This window comes from Raphanus sativus, chromosome 7, assembly GCF_000801105.2.
Source record: "Raphanus sativus cultivar WK10039 chromosome 7, ASM80110v3, whole genome shotgun sequence".
In the NCBI taxonomy this organism is placed as follows: Eukaryota; Viridiplantae; Streptophyta; class Magnoliopsida; order Brassicales; family Brassicaceae; genus Raphanus; species Raphanus sativus.
The window spans coordinates 6,814,019-6,832,701 of record NC_079517.1 but is presented as its reverse complement, the minus strand read 5'-3'; the positions used below and the strand labels follow the sequence as shown (position 1 = coordinate 6,832,701).

The 18,683-nt window shown below is 39.6% G+C and overlaps 4 protein-coding genes across 4 annotated transcripts; 2 read left to right on the top strand and 2 right to left on the bottom strand.

Annotated features, from left to right (window-relative positions):
- Positions 1-677: 677 nt before the first annotated feature.
- Positions 678-6,588, top strand: LOC108817112 (ubiquitin carboxyl-terminal hydrolase 8). Its single transcript, XM_018589718.2, has 13 exons — positions 678-968; positions 1,399-1,659; positions 1,930-2,071; positions 2,447-2,506; positions 2,634-2,726; positions 2,810-3,127; positions 3,228-3,368; positions 3,508-3,678; positions 4,119-4,376; positions 4,499-4,647; positions 4,907-5,449; positions 5,713-5,986; positions 6,074-6,588. Exons 1-13 carry the CDS (start codon positions 871-873, stop codon positions 6,191-6,193), a joined length of 2,628 nt encoding a protein of 875 aa, XP_018445220.1. The 5' UTR covers positions 678-870; the 3' UTR covers positions 6,194-6,588.
- Positions 6,589-6,732: 144 nt separating this feature from the next.
- Positions 6,733-8,770, top strand: LOC108817114 (protein STRICTOSIDINE SYNTHASE-LIKE 3). Its single transcript, XM_018589720.2, has 4 exons — positions 6,733-7,157; positions 7,501-7,776; positions 7,884-8,051; positions 8,309-8,770. Exons 1-4 carry the CDS (start codon positions 6,814-6,816, stop codon positions 8,706-8,708), a joined length of 1,188 nt encoding a protein of 395 aa, XP_018445222.1. The 5' UTR covers positions 6,733-6,813; the 3' UTR covers positions 8,709-8,770.
- Positions 8,771-8,849: 79 nt separating this feature from the next.
- LOC108817115 (E3 ubiquitin-protein ligase RHF2A) lies at positions 8,850-11,402 on the bottom strand. Its single transcript, XM_018589721.2, has 9 exons — positions 11,187-11,402; positions 10,929-11,081; positions 10,802-10,848; positions 10,592-10,654; positions 10,392-10,500; positions 9,942-10,294; positions 9,766-9,870; positions 9,312-9,677; positions 8,850-9,197 (listed from the first exon to the last, which is right to left on the bottom strand). Exons 1-8 carry the CDS (start codon positions 11,190-11,192, stop codon positions 9,344-9,346), a joined length of 1,170 nt encoding a protein of 389 aa, XP_018445223.1. The 5' UTR covers positions 11,193-11,402; the 3' UTR covers positions 8,850-9,197; positions 9,312-9,343.
- A 348-nt stretch (positions 11,403-11,750) lies between these two features.
- LOC108817113 (outer envelope protein 61) lies at positions 11,751-15,196 on the bottom strand. The gene is made up of 10 exons (XM_018589719.2): positions 14,924-15,196; positions 14,094-14,381; positions 13,885-14,013; positions 13,669-13,746; positions 13,506-13,576; positions 13,312-13,367; positions 13,026-13,191; positions 12,468-12,945; positions 12,235-12,378; positions 11,751-12,149 (listed from the first exon to the last, which is right to left on the bottom strand). Exons 1-10 carry the CDS (start codon positions 15,017-15,019, stop codon positions 12,003-12,005), a joined length of 1,653 nt encoding a protein of 550 aa, XP_018445221.1. The 5' UTR covers positions 15,020-15,196; the 3' UTR covers positions 11,751-12,002.
- Between the last annotated feature and the right edge of the window lie 3,487 nt (positions 15,197-18,683).

Below are 18,683 nucleotides of genomic sequence, written 5' to 3'. Positions count from 1 at the left end.
GATCTATCAAGAAAGAGACAAGATATTCCACATAGGATTGTTACATTTTGTTTCTGGCTTTTATAAATCAGTTAAACGTTTTGGACAATCCGCCCAAAGATTCTTCATTTTTGTGTTTCTATTTTGATGAGAGCATTGTATAAATAAGCGTCCTAAGTTGTGTTTCAACTTTCTTTTGTTAAAGAAGAATGTAACCTTCCCAAATGACAAATCTTATGATAGAGAGCTCCCACCTAAAAAAGTTTGGATGCAGATACATCCAAATTAAAGATAATACGGCTATGCTTATTCGTAAAAGTAAAGTTACTTTATTGATAATATTACAAGTTCATTATCCATATGAGTTCTGTATGATTCAACATCCAATTCAATCAACTCTATAATGCAAAGCCGTAATTTCTTCTATTTTCTTCCCTTTTGTTATTAAATATTCATTTCTGAACCGTTTAAAACAAGAATTACTGTTTTTTCATTATGTACTTTACAATTTATAAATTACATTCCAGATTATACAAAACCAGTAGTTTATCAGCGAACAAAAATTTGATAAATATAACGTTTTTCTCAGTCAATAGTAATACAAATTATAAATAAATCGTTAATCTGCAATTTATTTTCATTTGTAAAAAGAAAAGTTTATTAATATAAATTTCCCTCCTTTCCCTATATCATCTTCGCGAGGGACGAAGCTTTGACAAAAAAAAAAAGAAAAAAAAAGAGGAACCTGAGGGCCAAATCTCTCTATATGTTTTCATGCGTTTTGAGATGCTGACTGTGTGAAGAAAACATCGGTCCTCCTCCTCCTCCTCCTCCTCCTCCTCCTTTACATAACATCTTCTTTTGCTTTCGCCAAGCCTGTGCCGAGCAACAATGAGCGTGGCATCCGCATCTCCCGAGGAATCTCCCGATTCAACTCCGCGGATCGATTCGTTCAACGGCGAGCAGAGCGTCTACTTCGTCCCCTTTAGGTATCTATCTCTCTCTATCGCATCCCTCCTCTTTCGATTCGTCCTATTCTCATTGCAAATCGAATATTCCGCGAATCTGAACCGCATCCCAGCAGTAACCGAGGAGTTTGATTTTGATCTATAGATTCTTGGATCCTTTGCAATGAATAGAGGACTTATAGTTTCAAATGTAAGCTTAAACGTTGATTAAAACAGATATTGACTGTCCTCGTTTGCTTCATCCACAATAGCTATGAGAGCCATTCTTCTTATTGCTGATTGATGATGATTGAGCTGACAGCAGACTAGAATTGAGACAGATCTGAAAAATAAGATTCTCATTCATTCATTCCAGATTCAACATATAACTACTCCTCCAAATGCTAGTACTATGGATACGTTTCAGTTGACCTGGTGAGCGATGTTTGAAACTTTTTGAAATTTCTCTCAGGTGGTGGAAAGATGCGCAAGAGTCAACGCCTTCTGAGTCGCCTGACAAGAGAGAGGTCTTGTATACAGCAGCAACAACTGGGTCGTCTTATGGAGGCCCCATGAAGTTGATTAATAACATCTTTAACTCTGATATCTTGTTCGATCTGAGGAGAGATGGAGATGGGTTACGTGATGGCGAAGAAGAAGCGGGAGAAGCAAGCGTCTCAGGCAGGGACTTTGCTTTGGTCTCCAGTGATATGTGGCTCCAGGCACTCAAATGGTAAGTGGTTGTGTCTGTCTTCTGTGGTTCCTTCTAGAATGACATGAGTCAATCTGTCTCTATCCATGTCGATTTAGTGTTGTCAGTTGAGATCCTTTAGTATAAGTTGTGTTAGGATGTGTGAGCAAATTACAAAATATTTTTATGATGCAGGATCTCTGATCATGGTACCTAGTATACATACTTGGGTTTCCTGCACACTGTATCTTTTAAAAAAAAATATATAAAGGTGATTCCTTAACTTGTCACCTATTACTTCGTTGCTCTCAGGCACCATGATGATAAAAATAACGAGAAAGGCGTAAAAAGCTTCTCGGCTGGAGGAGTTGACCGAGGTGATGTTTATCCGGTACAACTCAGGCTCTCCGTCGTGCAGGAAACCAATTCACTGGGGGTTAAAATTTGCAAAAAGGTATCTTCAAGTTCGCAGTTGCCTGATCTAGTGCCTTGGTGCTCCCCATATTTTCTTGCTACTATAGCAGTGCAGTGATCGACTTTACCTAAATCGGATCGTTTTCCTGGTTTCCCTAGAACTAAGTTTCATAATTGAATTTACCTACCAGATGTGACATTGCATAACTATAGGTCCGTAAAATCTACTTCCCATCTGCTGAATTTTGTCATCTACAGAATCTAGTCCTAAACTCGGAACTTCGTCTTCCAGTCAAGATTCATGCTTGAACAATACTAGAATCGACTTAGTTTCTTGATCTTCCTATCTACTGAATTTTTGCTAAACTTCTCAGTCTTTGTTTCTGGCTCCAAAGTTTAATTTTACCTCATGCAGGACAATTCAGTTGAGTGCTTCAGAAGAGCATGCAAGATATTCAGTTTGGATTCTGAGCAGGTAATGTGTTCCATGCATGATCTTTTACCTATTATGCACACGATATGCATGTTGTATGACGAACATGCGATATTTTCATATGTATTCGTGCAATTACAAATTCTACCGGTATTTTTTGGTTCTGTAGTTGCGCATTTGGGATATTTCTGGGAAAACCACCTTGTTTTTCGAAAATGATGTGAATAATTCCAAGGATTGTCAACAACAAACAGATCAAGAAGTAAGTGTGACGCCTTCATTTTCCTTTTTCTCCTATTTCCTTGATGCTCTATTTCATATCCATCATTATTTTTGGTCCAACAGATGCTCCTAGAGCTGCAGATTTATGGGTTATCAGACTCCATCAAGTTGAAGGAATCGAAAAAGGAAGATGGTTCCACACAGCAGACCAATGGCATTAATGGTGGCACAATGTTTAGATTTGGACGGAGTAATTCTTTGAGCTTTTTGGGAAAAGCGGGAGAAGCCGGAACTCTGGGGTTGACAGGCTTACAGAATCTAGGAAATACGTGTTTCATGAACAGCTCCCTTCAGTGCTTGGCTCACACACCAAAGCTTGTTGACTTCTTTCTTGGAGAGTATAGTAGAGAAATAAATCTCGAGAACCCATTAGGGATGAAAGTATGCTAATCTATGCTTTTCTGTATAAATATCTCCGTGACTGAATAATATATGTTCTTGCTTCTTGGTTAGCCTTACCAATCAAATTTTATTTTGGCAGGGTGAGATCGCATTAGCTTTTGGTGATTTGTTAAGGAGTTTGTGGGCTCCAGGTGCATCAACAGTGGCCCCAAGGACATTTAAAGCAAAACTTGCTCGATTTGCTCCCCAATTTACTGGCTTTAATCAGCACGATTCGCAGGTCAGGAAATACACTTCAGTTTATAGAATCTGAATTAAGTGAGCCTTCCTGATGTTTTTCTTCGGGTCTCTCAGCATTAAAGACCGCATATTGGAATGTCCCATTCATGTGTTTCAGTTTTATTTTATTTTGGTTGCAGGAACTCTTAGCTTTCTTGCTGGATGGACTCCACGAAGACTTAAACCGTGTAAAGAACAAGCCTTATGTGGAAGCAAAAGATGGAGATGGCCGTCCAGACGAAGAAGTGGCGGATGAATATTGGCGAAATCATGTGGCTCGCAATGATTCAATAATTGTTGATGTTTGCCAAGTAAATATCTCAGGTTCCTAAATATCTAAGGATTGGGTTTGACTGCACGTTAGGAAACTTTAGTTAGTTTGAATTCAGCTTGAAAAATGTTGGATGGGTTAAGCTGGGTAGTGTTTTTAGGTTTTAGGTATCATTTGATCGAAGCTGCATATGTTTGAAACCTCCTCCATCAGATTGGTCAGTGGCAATTTTATCTTCTTCATTGGGAAAATATCACCCTTTTGATAAGTTTGTCAAGTTATGAGAGTGTCCTCCGTACGCTATTGTTTTAAAAATTGCTTTGTGTTTGGTATAACGCTCTTTGCACTAAAGTATCTGACTATGTCATGAACTTTTAGCATCCTGGATATCCTCATCTTTGATTCAGTGCATTCGTTAAGAAAATATCCTGACATTGACCGATCACTGAGACATTAATAATATGCATTTTCTTGTTGTAGGGCCAGTACAAGTCAACATTAGTTTGTCCTATTTGCAAAAAGGTTTCTGTTATGTTTGATCCATTCATGTACCTATCGCTGCCTTTGCCATGCACGTCAATGCGAACAATGGATTTAACAGTCATGAGTGCCAACGGGGGTAGTCTGCCCGTCTCATTGACTGTAAACGTTCCTAAGTTTGGAAAATTTGAAGATCTGCAGAAGGCTCTTGTCACTGCCTGTTCTTTACCAGAGGATGAGACTTTACTGGTTACTGAGGTATATTTCTATATCGTATGTTATAATTGATGCATTGATTTGATTCTCATTTTGGTGCTTAGGCAGAGCATTTGTTAATATATACAATATAAATTCTCTTCATTTGGTATTTACCTGGGTAGGTATACAACAATCGGATTATTCGCTTCCTGGATGAGCCTACTGATTCATTAACCTTGATCAGAGATGGTGACAAACTTGTCGTGTATCGGTTAAAGAAAGATGCTGACAATTCTCCTTTGATTGTATTTATGCATCAGAAGCTGGAAGAGTAAGTTGTACTTAAATGCTACGTAAGGTTCTTATCAATGCAAATTGCGCCCAGCCCGGCTTTCTTTGACTGGGGTTTTAGATATCTGTTTGTTGATGTTCGCAATTTAAATTTCATCACATGCACAGCAATAAATGTATATAGCTGTAGCCTTTGTATAATGCATCTCTAACATGCCATTGGTCAATTGATAACTGGTACTGTAGTTTGATATTTTGTCTTGGGGTACCAAATGTGTAACCGTTTCAATGTTTTCCAGGCAGGTTATCCTTGGCAAATCAAGCCCAACTTGGAAGGCATTTGGAATCCCCTTGGTCTCGAGGCTTTCTGATGTTGAAAATGGAGTTGATGTTGAGAACATGTACCTGAAGTTGCTTAGTTCATTTAAGATGCCTACTGAACTCTTCACAGAGAATCTTGAAAGTCCTATTGAAGAGGAAGCCATTGATAAAGAAGTTACCGATGGTACTACTTCAGTTGAGGATACAAATTCCACTAATGTGAAGGAGGCTACTGTGTCTCTTCCAGATCCAGACCCTGTATTAAGGCTTTACCTAACCGACGACAGAGGAAGCTCAATAGAATCTGAAATATTGAAAGAAAAGCCTATCATTAAATCCAAGCGGTTGAATGTGCTTGCACGTTGGCCAGTAAAAGAGCTGGACGTTTATGATACTTGTCTTCTGAGCTCCTTACCTGAGGTTTCCAAATTTGGAACTAAGAGACCCCAGGAAACCGTTTCGCTTTACAAGTGCCTTGAAGCATTCTTGAAGGAAGAGCCTCTTGGTCCTGATGACATGTGGTGAGTTTCTCGTTTCTTTTCTCAGACTTATGATGCGTCAAATCTTATGACAATAGTGCACCTAGTTCAGTTGATTTCGTTTCTTTTCATTCCGTTTAGATTCCGAGGTTATAAAATATGTGATTTGTTTTATTGTCTTTGCAATTTTGGGGGCGTTTAGCATTGAATTTTTCATTACCTTGACTTGTGCGCATGGCTTGCTCTTTTACTAGCTCTCTAGGTTACTTTGATCTTTGGTAGCTGACGTGAGTGAAAAAATTTAGGTATTGTCCTGGATGCAAGGAACACCGGCAAGCCATAAAGAAATTGGATCTCTGGAGGTTGCCAGAGATACTGGTCATTCATCTGAAGAGGTTTTCTTATAGCCGGTTTATGAAGAACAAGCTGGAGGCCTATGTTGACTTCCCGATAGATGGTCTCGATCTGTCAAGCTACATCTCCTACACAAATGGTGAGACGACTTATCGCTACATGCTATATGCAATCAGCAATCACTATGGGAGCATGGGAGGTGGGCATTACACTGCATATGTCCACGTAAGTGATAAGAGGCATATCTATATTTCTCTTGTATGTTACCAAACGTTTCATCTATTTTATCTTCTTCTTCTTCATTTGCTGCAGCATGGAGGTGATCGATGGTACGACTTTGATGATAGCCAGGTGAACAAGATAAGCCAAGAAAAGATCAAGACCTCGGCTGCTTACGTTCTGTTCTATAAACGTTTAGTTGAAGACAAATGAACCAGAAGCTGAGAAAGACGTACGTGCAGTTTTACCAATGTTAGGGAAGCTTGTTTACAAACATCGTTGGGCTTGATTCTCATCGGTACAAGATCAAAGCAGTTGCATTGAGGCTTTGTTTACGGGAGAGTGAGTAGGGAAGAAGAAGAAGAAGAAAACCAAAAGTAGGAGAGGACATGTTGCGGGGGAGGAGGGTGATTCATTTAATTTTTACAGAAGTTGTTTGGTGTCTGATTATTTCATTTAAAACCATATTCAATTAGTAGAATAGAAGACATAGAGAAATGCCTTTGAACAAAAACCCTTGTGGGATTATATGTTTCTGATCGTTCTGTTTAGTTTGTGTCTGTTTGGTTCTTGACCAAGAAAGTTATTAAAACATGTCTACTTTTCTTTTTTTTTTTCCGAATAATAACGACAAATCTATTTTATACCTAACAAACTTTTAAAGTTGTGTATCTATCTGTACGAGTTAGAACGAAGTTGAGAGAGAGAGAGAGAGCTATCTTGGCATTGCTCAACCACTCAATGGATCCACCTACCACTCTTCTTCTTCTTCTTCTTCTTCTTCTCCCTTTAAAACCCTAACACTTTCTCTCTACATCACCCTCGGTTCCATCATGGCCTTGTACTTCTCCCCTGCTACCTCCGCTCTTCTATTCCTCACCCTCTCCCTCGCCCTCTACTGCAGCGTCGACCCGTTCAACCACTGCGCCATCTCGGACTTCCCAAACTTCGTAGCTCACGAGGTTGTCTCTCCACGCCCCGATCAAGTGCCATGGGAGAGAGACTCACAGAACTCGCTCCAGAGATCCGAGATTCTGTTTCAGAACCAAGTCCAGGGTCCTGAGAGCGTCGCCTTTGATCCTCTAGGACGCGGTCCATACACCGGCGTTGCTGATGGTAGGGTTTTGTTCTGGAATGGCCACAACTGGACTGACTTCGCATACACGTCAAGAAATAGGTCAGTGGACTCTATGACTCGGACTCATCTCTTCTCATCACTGTTGAATGTTCCTGACCTTACGTTCATAATCTCTCATACAGTCAAAATTTTAGATATTACTGCTGTAACTAAGTTATCTATTTGGCTAGTTTTCGACTTGGTCCATAACAGACTATCAGTTACCAAGAGCATATAAAAAAAAAAAAAAATTAGATATTTCAATTTAAAAATGACATTCCGTACCAATTTAGTTGGCTTGAAGGCGGGGGCACAAGTATCCCTAGACTACCAACACTTAAGTATCTCTTTATCTATTAGTTAACTTGTTTTTGTTTTGTTTTTGGTTTGGTAACAAGTGTAGGTCGGAGATTTGTGATCCAAAGCCTTCTGCTATGAGTTACTTGAGGAACGAGCATATATGTGGGCGTCCTCTGGGACTCCGTTTCGATAAGAGAACCGGTGATTTGTACATAGCCGACGCATATATGGGACTGTTGAAAGTAGGTCCTGAAGGTGGCTTAGCAATGCCGCTTGTAACCGAAGCTGAAGGCGTCCCGTTGGGGTTTACTAACGACCTTGACATTGATGATGATGGAACTGTTTACTTTACTGATAGCAGCATCAATTACCAGAGAAGGTCTTGCTTCTCTTCATTCTCTTTTTTTACGCTTTTCGTTTCGATTAAGCTCATCATGGTTTTGATTTTTTTTCTTTTTTTTTTGTAACTATGATATTATCTTTCAGGAACTTTTTGCAGCTCGTTTTCTCTGGAGACAATACCGGGAGGGTTCTTAAGTATGATCCAATAGCAAAGAAAGCTGTTGTTCTAGTCTCAAATGTTCAGTTTCCGAACGGTGTGTCTATCAGCAAAGACGGTTCTTTCTTTGTTTTCTGCGAGGGTGATATTGGAAGGTGAGTTAGTACTAGTACTAGTAGTGAATCTGCTTAAAAATCTTGATCTTGTAACCAATGCTGGTCATATAGTCTTATCTTGAATTGTAAATAGACACTTGAATCAGTTCCCTCACTTCACTAATAGGAATGTGAATAAGCTAAAGCCCTACTGATTGTAAATATATGTTTGTGTGTATGCATCAAAGGATTCATTTCTTTGTAGCATTGAAGGGCAACTCAATGCTCGTTTTTTGTTTGAATGTTTGGGGATGCAGCCTGCGAAGATACTGGTTAGAAGGAGAGAAAGCTGGAACGACAGATGTGTTTGCAATGTTACCAGGGCATCCTGATAACGTAAGGACAAACAAAGAAGGTGAATTTTGGGTGGCGCTTCACTGCAGGCGCAACTACTACTCGTACATAATGGCAAGATACCCTAAGCTAAGGATGTTCATACTGAGACTCCCAATCACCGCAAGAATACACTACATGTTCCAGATCGGGATGCGGCCGCACGGATTGGTGGTGAAGTATAGCCCCGAAGGGAGGCTTGTGAAGGTACTGGAAGATAGTGAAGGGAAAGTTGTGAGATCAGTGAGTGAAGTGGAAGAAAAAGATGGGAAGCTTTGGTTGGGGAGTGTGTTGATGAATTTTGTTGCTGTCTTTGATCTTTGATTTTATTAAAACTTACACGTAAAAACAGCGTAGAAAGGCAAGTAGAATGCAGTTTTCATTTATCCTTCTATCAGTTAGCTACTAGTTGCCCACCATTATCAGTACCACAATTGCCTTCTCGTTCTACCTAACACCAACACATTTTAGATCAAATATATTCGGTTTACTTGGCCAAATTTCTGAAGATACATAACAATGGCAATTAAGTAGAACTGGTCGAGAACAGTAATGTGAACGACACTGTCAATTTACAATGCACAACAACAGTCTTTACTCTTTTCATTTTAGTTTTTGTTTTGACATAACACAACACATAAGAAGGCTTATTATCTCTGAAGCAAGCCTCCTTTTGGTCATATAACCTTTCTTATTTTTCTTTTCTTAAGAATCAGAAACTCTTCTTATGCTGCTCCCACACTTTTGAACTTCCGACTCCGTAATATATTATATATATGGCAGAATTGCACAACAGAAAACATCTTCCCATCTCTGCAAAGAAAATAAACAAACAACAAAAACGAGATCTTAGATGTTGAGGAAAACCACTTGATAAGCCAAGTTAAACCAGTTAAGTTAATCAAAGAGGGGAGGGTCAAAACATACCTTTGCCAACAAGATGCTGGCACTTGTTTTTATTAGCTAGAACTAGAACCAGCCGCACATGTTCCTTTCACACCTCTTTCATTCGAAGAATGTTCATCACCTGCTTCTGATCTGTTACGCTCATTGTTTGTTTCAGCAGGAGTCTGATTCTCTGAGCCATTTGATGATGATACAGATGCAGTGCCAGGTCTACTACTACTACTAGTGTTTTCTCTCGTTTCTAGACGTTCCATCATGCGGGACACAGTGGCGATTCCAGCGCTGACCTCTCTTTTAACCTCAGAGCCAAGTTCTGCCATGGAGGTGTTGCGAGAAAAAAACCTATCTTTCCAGTTCCTTGTGTTCTTTGTTATCGACTCTTTGTATCTACATTTTGCAGCAAGAATCACTTAGAATTGATATTTAAAAGAAAAAACGGATACAAACCAAAGCTAGCTATATAGAGATATGATACCTCGTCGAAACAGAGGTTAGACGAGACTTCAAAGATTCTGAAAATGATTGGAGTTCGGATGGTCCAGCTCTATCTTGATCACTTGGGGAAGATTGATTAGGAGACCTAAGAAAACAAAGTAAGGCTCATATTGGCTTTATTTATAAAAGAGACAAGGCGAGAATTCAGGTACAGACCTGCTGTTTGAATCAGATGCCGAAGGAGAAACCTGGCGAGGATGAGAAGAAGCTGCTGCTGGTGGCTGCATGTTTGACTGAAGAGAACCCTCCCCTACAGAAGCATTGTGAGCAAGGTTTGTGACTGTGTCACTCTCGTCTCTCTGAGATGGAGAGGAAAGCATGGGAGGAGGAGGAGAAGGCGGAGGAGGAGAGAACACCATGAACTGTGGATGACCACCTTGAGTTGACGATGACCTGCTTCTGTGGCCTTCCCTTCTAGTCCCATGCCTTGCTCGGCCCATAGCAGCAGCAGCAGCCAAGTGCTGGATGATGCGTTCTTCAATCTCTGCATTATCCACACCCGCTGGGAGCTGCATTCAAGGAGGTTTGGAATATAATTCACTTTGTTCAAAGAGATGTAATCAAACTAAAAAAAAATGATAATAAAGGAGAGTCACGCCGCCATACATGCTGTAATTCAAAATCACCGAGAGTAGGATGACGAAATATGGTGGCGTTTCTAGATGGATTGAAGCGGAGATTCCTCTCCTGTACAACAGCTTCAAGCAATTCCTGACTGTACACACACACACATACATAAAATGAAACCAACAGCAAAGAAAAAAGAAACGTATTAAAAAGGAGAGAAAACAAACTAAAATACTAACCCAGTGGGGTCTTTGAGACTAATAGATTGCCAACACATAGGGCACTGTGAACTCCTTTGACACCTGAAAATGCAAAATGCCAAGGGATCTATCTGATAAGCTCTAATAAAAAGGGAACGTGACAAAAGGCAACACACACACACACACACTACACATTCTTTGTTCAATGATGTACAAATGAAAGAGGCTCAAAAAAAGCTTGCTTCTTACCACTCAAGGATGCATTGGAGATGATACTCATGCTTGCAACTAGTCAACTGCAGAGAGAAGAGAGAAGAGAGATGAACAAAAATAATTACAAAAATAAAAAATGTAATCTTTTGTAACGGAACATTACAGTAGAAGGATCGGAATCGCAGAAGGGATCGAGACAGATGCTACAAGCATCATCACAAGCCTCTTGGATTCCCCCTTCCACAAACGCTGCTGCTGATATCATATTCCCTTCAGACGTCGTCGTCGTCGTCGTAGTCGTATCTCCTCCAACTCCCTGCAAATTGAATTCAAATACAAAAAAAAAAAAAAGCTTATCTCTTTGTCTCATAACGATTAAGATTTTTAAAAAAGGGATTCGATTCGATTTCAAAGCCCTAACCTCCATTGAAATCGCGATGATGAAGAGAGGACGATCGATGAAATATATAATCTAGGGTTGAGAGAGAAAACGAAACCCTCGATTCATGATATGATACTACAAAGACTCTTCCTTTTCTTCTTCTTCTTCTCTGCGCGTCGTCGTCGTCTCTGTTGTTGACACGATCGAAGAAATCTAGGGTTCCCTTTTTTTTCTATTTTTATTTATTTATTTATTTATTGCAACCCCCATTTTAAATAATACTGTAATAAGAAACAACGACTGGGTCTTAGATTCAGACACGTGTTGTTTCTGAGTTTTCTCCGTGTACTTTTCGGTGTTCACACTTACTGTTCATTTTCTCCCTCGAACATCTCTGTACAAATGTGGACCAGCTTTTGCTTCAACACCAAGTTGGGTGGGCGCAGCAACTCGATAAGAGACACTAGTTTCATTCATATCATATTCTTCATCAGGAAACGTAATTATACATACATTACATACATGGTCTCAGGCATCATCAAAGTTGCTACATCTAAAACACACACACACACAAGTCTTTCTTTCTTGCTAAAGACCTTTAGATTCAGAGGTAACGGTTTTGATTAGTTCCATCTTAATAAGAGTTTAACGTATTCTTTTCTTTTTTAACATTATAAAGTCATAAGAAAAAAAACATGATGGAAAGAAATCTAGACAAAAAGGTGGCGTGGGTGGGTTACAAAGCCGAGAGAGAGAAGAGTCCATGTTACAGTGTTGCAAACTACGAACCCCGAAAACCAAAAGACTGATGATCTTGACGTAGTGGTTCAAGTATTGTTACTTTTTTCTTTTTTTCTACCTTCCAATATAGCCCAGACGATGAAGGATGATTGCTAAAAGGAGCATGCATATCGCAAAGATCAACCCTCCTTTCCCTAGCAACCACTTCTTTGCTTTCTTCGCTTTCTCTATCCCCGTTTGTGCCCTATCCGCCCATCTCATCTGCACCAACACAACAATACGAATTAATTGTCACATGACACTTTATTATATATATATATATATAACATTCTTTTTTTTCCTTTACCATTTTCTCCAAAGCTTCAGGAGAAAGAGAAGCCATGGCTTCCTGAGCTTTTGCAGCATCTTCTTGTGTCATCTTCATTCCAAACTGTTCACTCATGCTTGCCATCATCTCCGGATTCATGTTCTTTATCATTGACGTGAACATCTACCAGTAAAAATGCATTCACAATAAATGAACACATCTTCTACAATCACATTCATGTAAAATATATATAGTATTATAAACCAGAGAACCTGTCGCATCGCTGGATCTTTCATTTGGTTTCTCATCTGTTCCTGCAAGTCACCAGGTGGTGGAGGAGCAGAAGGCATACTGCTTCTTGGAGCCACGAAGGTGGAACTAGACTCTCCTACAACCCGTGGTGGTTCAGACCCTTGCGCATCGCTGTACGACGTCGAAACTGGTGGAGGAGCGTTTGCTTTCATAGACGACGCCATGTTAAACATCCTCTCCCGCTCTTCTGGCGACATCTTACTCATCATATCGGACGCAAGTTTAAGCATGTCTGGTGTTGGTGCAAACCCGTTTTCTCCAGGGTTGTTGTCTCCTTTGAAAGATGAGGCTGTTTGGACCATTTTCTGAATCTCTTCGGGTGACATTTTGCCTATCATGCTGGAGGCGGTTTTGAACATGTCTGGCGACATGTCTCCTCCTCCGCTCAGAGCAGCGAGTGTGTCGGGATCGGTTTTTGATATGAAGTTCTGGAACGTTCTGCAGGAGAAGGCAAAGGAGTGAATGATTTAGGGAGACAAAATATATCTTAGACAGTAGTTTGGGAACGGTGTTGAAACCTGATTGCTTCGGGGTCGTCTCTGAGAGCTTGCAATCCATCAAGATCGGTCTTTAGACCACCACCACCGTTGCTTTCTCGTTGGGTCTCGGTAACCTCTTTAATCGGTTTTTTGCTTTCTCCACAAGTAACATTGTTCTCTTCAGTTATCTCTTCAATCACCACACCTAGTAACCAAACAAAAGGTAACAACTTTCATTGACTGATGCAGAGGCTAAGAAACGTCTGGTCTGAGAGAAAATACACTGAAAATTATTTCGAACACTTCATAAGAGAAAAGATTATACCTCCTCTTGCTGATGCCTTGCCAGGTCCCTCAACCGCCCTTTTTTCCTTAACATCTCTGCATAAAGACAAAGATTATTATGTCATATTTATTTTTTTCGTTATTTATTTTTATGCATAAAGATAAAGATAAGTCATGCGCTTATACATAAAATTTAGAAATAAGCATGAAATAACTATTTTTTAAAGTGCATACCTTAGCACATCGGCAATGGTCTCATCTTCAGGGGAAACTTCATGGGCCTTGCTTAGATCGGAGACGGCATCCTTATATTTTTTTAGAAACTCAAATGAGCAAACATATACTGACAAGGAATCTCACAAGAAACTTCCATAAAGAAAGAAACAGAAGAACTCACTTGAAAGAGGCCAAGATCTCTGTAAGCTTGACCCCTTCTGTAAAGGGCTTTGACATTTGTTGCATCATATGCCAGAACCTGAATTCATCAGAAGAACATGAACCAAAAACGAAGCTAAAATAGATCGCTCTTTTTTCCTAGACTCAATGTTAGCATATCTGCTGAATGTTAAGAAAATAAAGGAAGATAAACAAAAGGGTGGTATCATATACATACCTCTGAACCTTCCTTGATGCACTCTTGATACTGATTGGTCCTCAAATAACATGACATGAGATTGAGGGAACAAGCCAGCAAGAGTGCTCCACCTTTAGAGGATGGAATGTCCTTCAGATTGTTCTTCGCCTGTTATATATAGTAGTACAGATATAAAGACTCTTTGTTGATAAACAAAAGAAACTCAAAATATTAAGTAGTTCTTTTACACGCAGATATTTCTCTGCAGCATCACTGAAATTTCCTCCGCTATGAAGCTCATTCCCCTGTTTTTTGAGCATCTGAGCAGCGTTGATCTGATAAGTGAAGTGAGCATCAGCTTGGGAACGCATAGCAGCAATCTCTTCAGGGGAAGCATTGGCCATCTTCTCGCCGATCTGAGCCATATCCTCAGGACGAGTGTGCTTGAGCTGTTCAGCCGCTTGTTTCAAATCTTCAGGCCTCATGTTCTGCATACTCTCCGTTGCCATCTTCATCAAATCCGGATTCGACATCATCTGTTATTTACAATTCACAATAAAGCCTCATTATACCAAAAAAAAAAAAAGAAAAAAACAGAGTGAATATCAACTTGAAGAACTAAAACTAAATACATCAAATAAACTCTTTTCTCTTATTATTGTCAAGACCGTATTCAGTACTTTCTAGTTTCTGTCTTTGTTTTGTTTTTTTTTGAACACATGCAAAGTACACTACTTATGCCTGTCCTAACAGAAAGTACAAACAAACTTTAGGTCCTAATAAAAAAAACAGAGTGAATATCACCTTGAAGAACTAAAACTAAATACATCAAAATAAACTCTTCTTTTCTTTTTCTTTTCCTTTTTTTAATTATTGTCAAGGCCGTATTCAGTTCTTTCTAGCTTCTGTCTTTGTTTTGTTTTTTGAACACATACAAAGTACACTACTTATGCCTGTCCTAACAAAAAGTACAAACTAACTTTATGTCCTAATAAGCGTGCATTGTATTCGGACACAGGAATACGCTTTGAATTAAAGCATCAGGATCAAAGAATTGGAAAAAGGAAGAAAGAAGGACCTGTTGTTGGATTCTGGCGAAATCAGCAGGGGTCATACGACTCATCTGATCTTGAGCGAGACGAATCATCTCAGGATCCATCATCCCGTTAAACATCTTCTTCTTCTTCGATGCGGTTCCTTGGATCAGATCGGTTTCAACCTTGCAATTTGAGAGAGAGAGAGAGAGAGAGAGAATTGGGTTTCTATAATTAATAGTAAGTAATGCAATCGCAAATCCACCACCTCCACCTCTTCATATTGACCGACCGGAATATGCCTCGAGCTGCTTTATTACATATTTGCCCTTCCCCTCTAACGACGTAATGACGTGTATTAGTTAATTCAGTTAGTTGGAATATTAATTAGCGTCCGATAAGTATGGAATCTATGTGGCCAATGTCCTTGTCCATGTTGGAACAACGATGTGAAGAAACCCAATCTCTCATGTTATTTTTTTTTTAGTTTTTCATTAAAATGCTTTCTTTAAATAAAACTTGTCAACCTCTTTTTCCTTTTCGTAGTTGCTTTTTGCTGCTGCCGCCCACGCACACAAAAAAAACATGCATTATTGTTTGTGTTGGGTGTTCCACTATAAACCCAGCCCAAATAGAAAAATACGAACTGTATTAACATAAATTCAGCCCAAAAAAGCCTGGTATTACAAGAGACTGTTGAGTCAAAATCAAAGTCCAAGTAGGCCCAGTTCGTGGAAGCCCGAGTGATCGGAGTCAAAGTCAAGGATAAAGATGATCGAGCTCGAGATGATGGCAGTCGCAGATCAGGCAGTCTTTGTATATAATTCAGGGTCATCATAGTCACAGTAACGCTAATACTTTATCAACTTTTTTTTTTTCCGTCAAGTTTTAGATTATAAATCGGGCCAAGCCCAGTAAAGACCAAGGTCCAAAAACTACAAATACAGGGACAAAACCCAAAAGTCCAATATACCAACCAAAAAAACTGCTACTACGGTCCATCGGCCCACTCAAAGAAAACCCTAGCAATAGTGACCGGTCCACGCGTCCAGGAAGCTAGCCACATGGGAGAACCATCTCCGTCAGCTCGACACGCTCTGCTCCTGCCTCCACCAGACCGTCACCGTCACTAAACACCACCGTACCATCACCACAGGTACACTCAATCCTTCGGAACTCCAATTCAGAGAAGCCTCCACCGAATCCATCTTTGTTCATCACCGTACTGTCATCATGTCGGAGATCTCCATCGAAACTCGAGATCTAATCCGACTACGCAAAGCTTCAAACCCTAGACAGACAATCCACGAACCACTCTCAAGACACAGGAACCACCTCTTAACTTCAACGCTTTGTCCACAGAGACCAAAACGCAAACCCCAAAGCCAAAAACCACGAACTAGAACCGATATATAATCAGACCACAAACCCTACAACAAAACGATAAGGAAACTAACTAGAACCGGCGACGCAAAGCTAAACAAGCCTTCACCCCCCAGGAACAAACGCCGGCGACAAAGGATCTGAGGAAGCCTCCTTTTCCCGGAAGCAAGAACCGGCGTCGGCGGAGCTATCTAAGCCTCCGCCTCCCGAAAATTATTGAAACTGACGGCTACCTTCCCAACACCAAGCCCTTCACACAACCGCGTCCTTACTCCAAAACGCAGAACCCTCGCAACCGACGGTTCGCTCCAAGAGACAACCGACGATAGGTGAGTCCGGACCAGAATTCGGACAAGGCGATCTATGTGAATAGACGACGGGGAAGCAGGAAAAGGAATTAGACGGAAGGATGGTGTTTCCGGTGACGGCACGCTCGCTCACGCGCCGGCCGTACGCCGGAGACAAAAAAGAGATCTACTTTCTCTTTCTGGTTCTCTCGAGTTCTCTCGACCTGAAGTGAAACTCAACTTTATCAACTAAACTACTAATTTTTCAATAATTACAATTATTTTTTCTTTATCAAAAGAAAGAGGGAGAAAGAAGAAATAGTGGAAGAAAACAGAAAGCTTTGACTGTTGGCAGGACGTGTAGATCTCACGTGGCAGTTTCGCTCTTATTGGTTCCTTGATCGTCGGCACACGTGGAATACCACTTGTCATCAGAACCTTACTCTCTCTTACACCATCAACTTGTACGATTGCCGTTCTGATTATTAAGATGCGTCACCATCAGTTCTCATCACCACCTTTCCATTGAGGGAAAACGCACTCTTCCGTTTTTCTTGAGATCATATCAAATGTCCATTTTATTGGAGATCATCTATATTCTTTAGGTCTTTTAGCAACATGTTGTTTATATATATTTGATTGAACACATTGCAAAGGGTTTAGATAGAATAATAAAATAAACGTTTCTATAGGATCATCTCCTAAGTAATAGGATTACTGATCATCTCTATGAATTCGTACTAGGAACTAACAACACGTTTAACCCTTACTATTGGAATATGAAGATTACAGTCGTAATCAATCGCGTATAGCTTTTGTTTAATACGATTTAATTAAACCAGTGTAATATCTCTGTTCCTTTAAGTTGTATGTCGGTTTGAGATTAAATAAGAGGATGGTGACAATATTTAACAACATAAGAGATAAAACAAGAAACAAACTGAACCTCATTTACGAGTAGTTGGAGAATTCGATTCTATTCAGGCTAGATATCAGAGCTGAGATGAGCGTGTGTGTGCGTGTGGCCGTTTTGTGAATACAAGTTCTTCAATTAAGCATATCACGAGCTCGATTCTTGTCTAGATCAAATAGCCAGGAAACAAATAAATATATATTTATATATATTACGGGGAATATGTTCTCCGATGCGAACAAATTTTCTCCATAGAACTAAGCAATGAAAGGAGCATGTAGGTTTTTGTATTCCATACTATGAAGCTCACATATCAAACATATGTGACACCAACAAATACAATGAACGAACAGTTCATATAGATTTTGGCGGAAACTGTTGTGACATTAGAACGAATGGTCCTATATACACTATCAATTTGACGTTTATCAAATGTCATTTTCGAATTAAATTATGAATTCTTAATAAGTTTGATTCAGGGAAGAGGGAACGGTCGATATGACATCACACTTTCACATTAAATAGATTAGTAAAACGTGGTGTCTAACTTTATTTTGTTTCTGTATTTACATAGCAAGTTGGCAACTACGCACAAATGCATGCTTATGTGTTTAGCAAAACTGAATTTTCTTAGATATTTAAATGCAAATCCAGATTTGTGACAACCAAAATAATAATGTTCACTTCTGTATTGGTGTGAACGGGATCCATTAGAAGAGGCTCTGATTGGATGAAATGGTGGCCTCTCAACAAAACTAAAACCAAAATCATTTGCATCTTTATCCACTTATTCATATCCCTCGTCTATATCTGCATTTTATCTTGTTTTCTTTCTTTTTAGCGGGGTATCCTTCGTCCTTTTTAATATCCCACGGCAAGATATTTTGAAAACATATATAGTGTATAAGTAATTTACCATTGGGGACCAAAGGAAAAAAAAAAACAGAAAACCCATAATGTATGTATGCTCATATATCTTTTCGGAACCGATGGTTTCTTATGTAGAAGAACCAATGACTAGGAATTTAGAGAAGTCGGCATGAAGGATGATCAAAAAAAATGGAAAGTAGCTTCCGTAAATTCCTTTTCTAAAATCGACCAAGCAGCTCTGAAAAAATCAGGAGGAAACCCATGAGGACCCAGAGTCCTATTATTCTTTATCCTGAGAATATCTTGATAGATGTTATCCTAAGATTGTACTATTACTATTAAGATGATAAT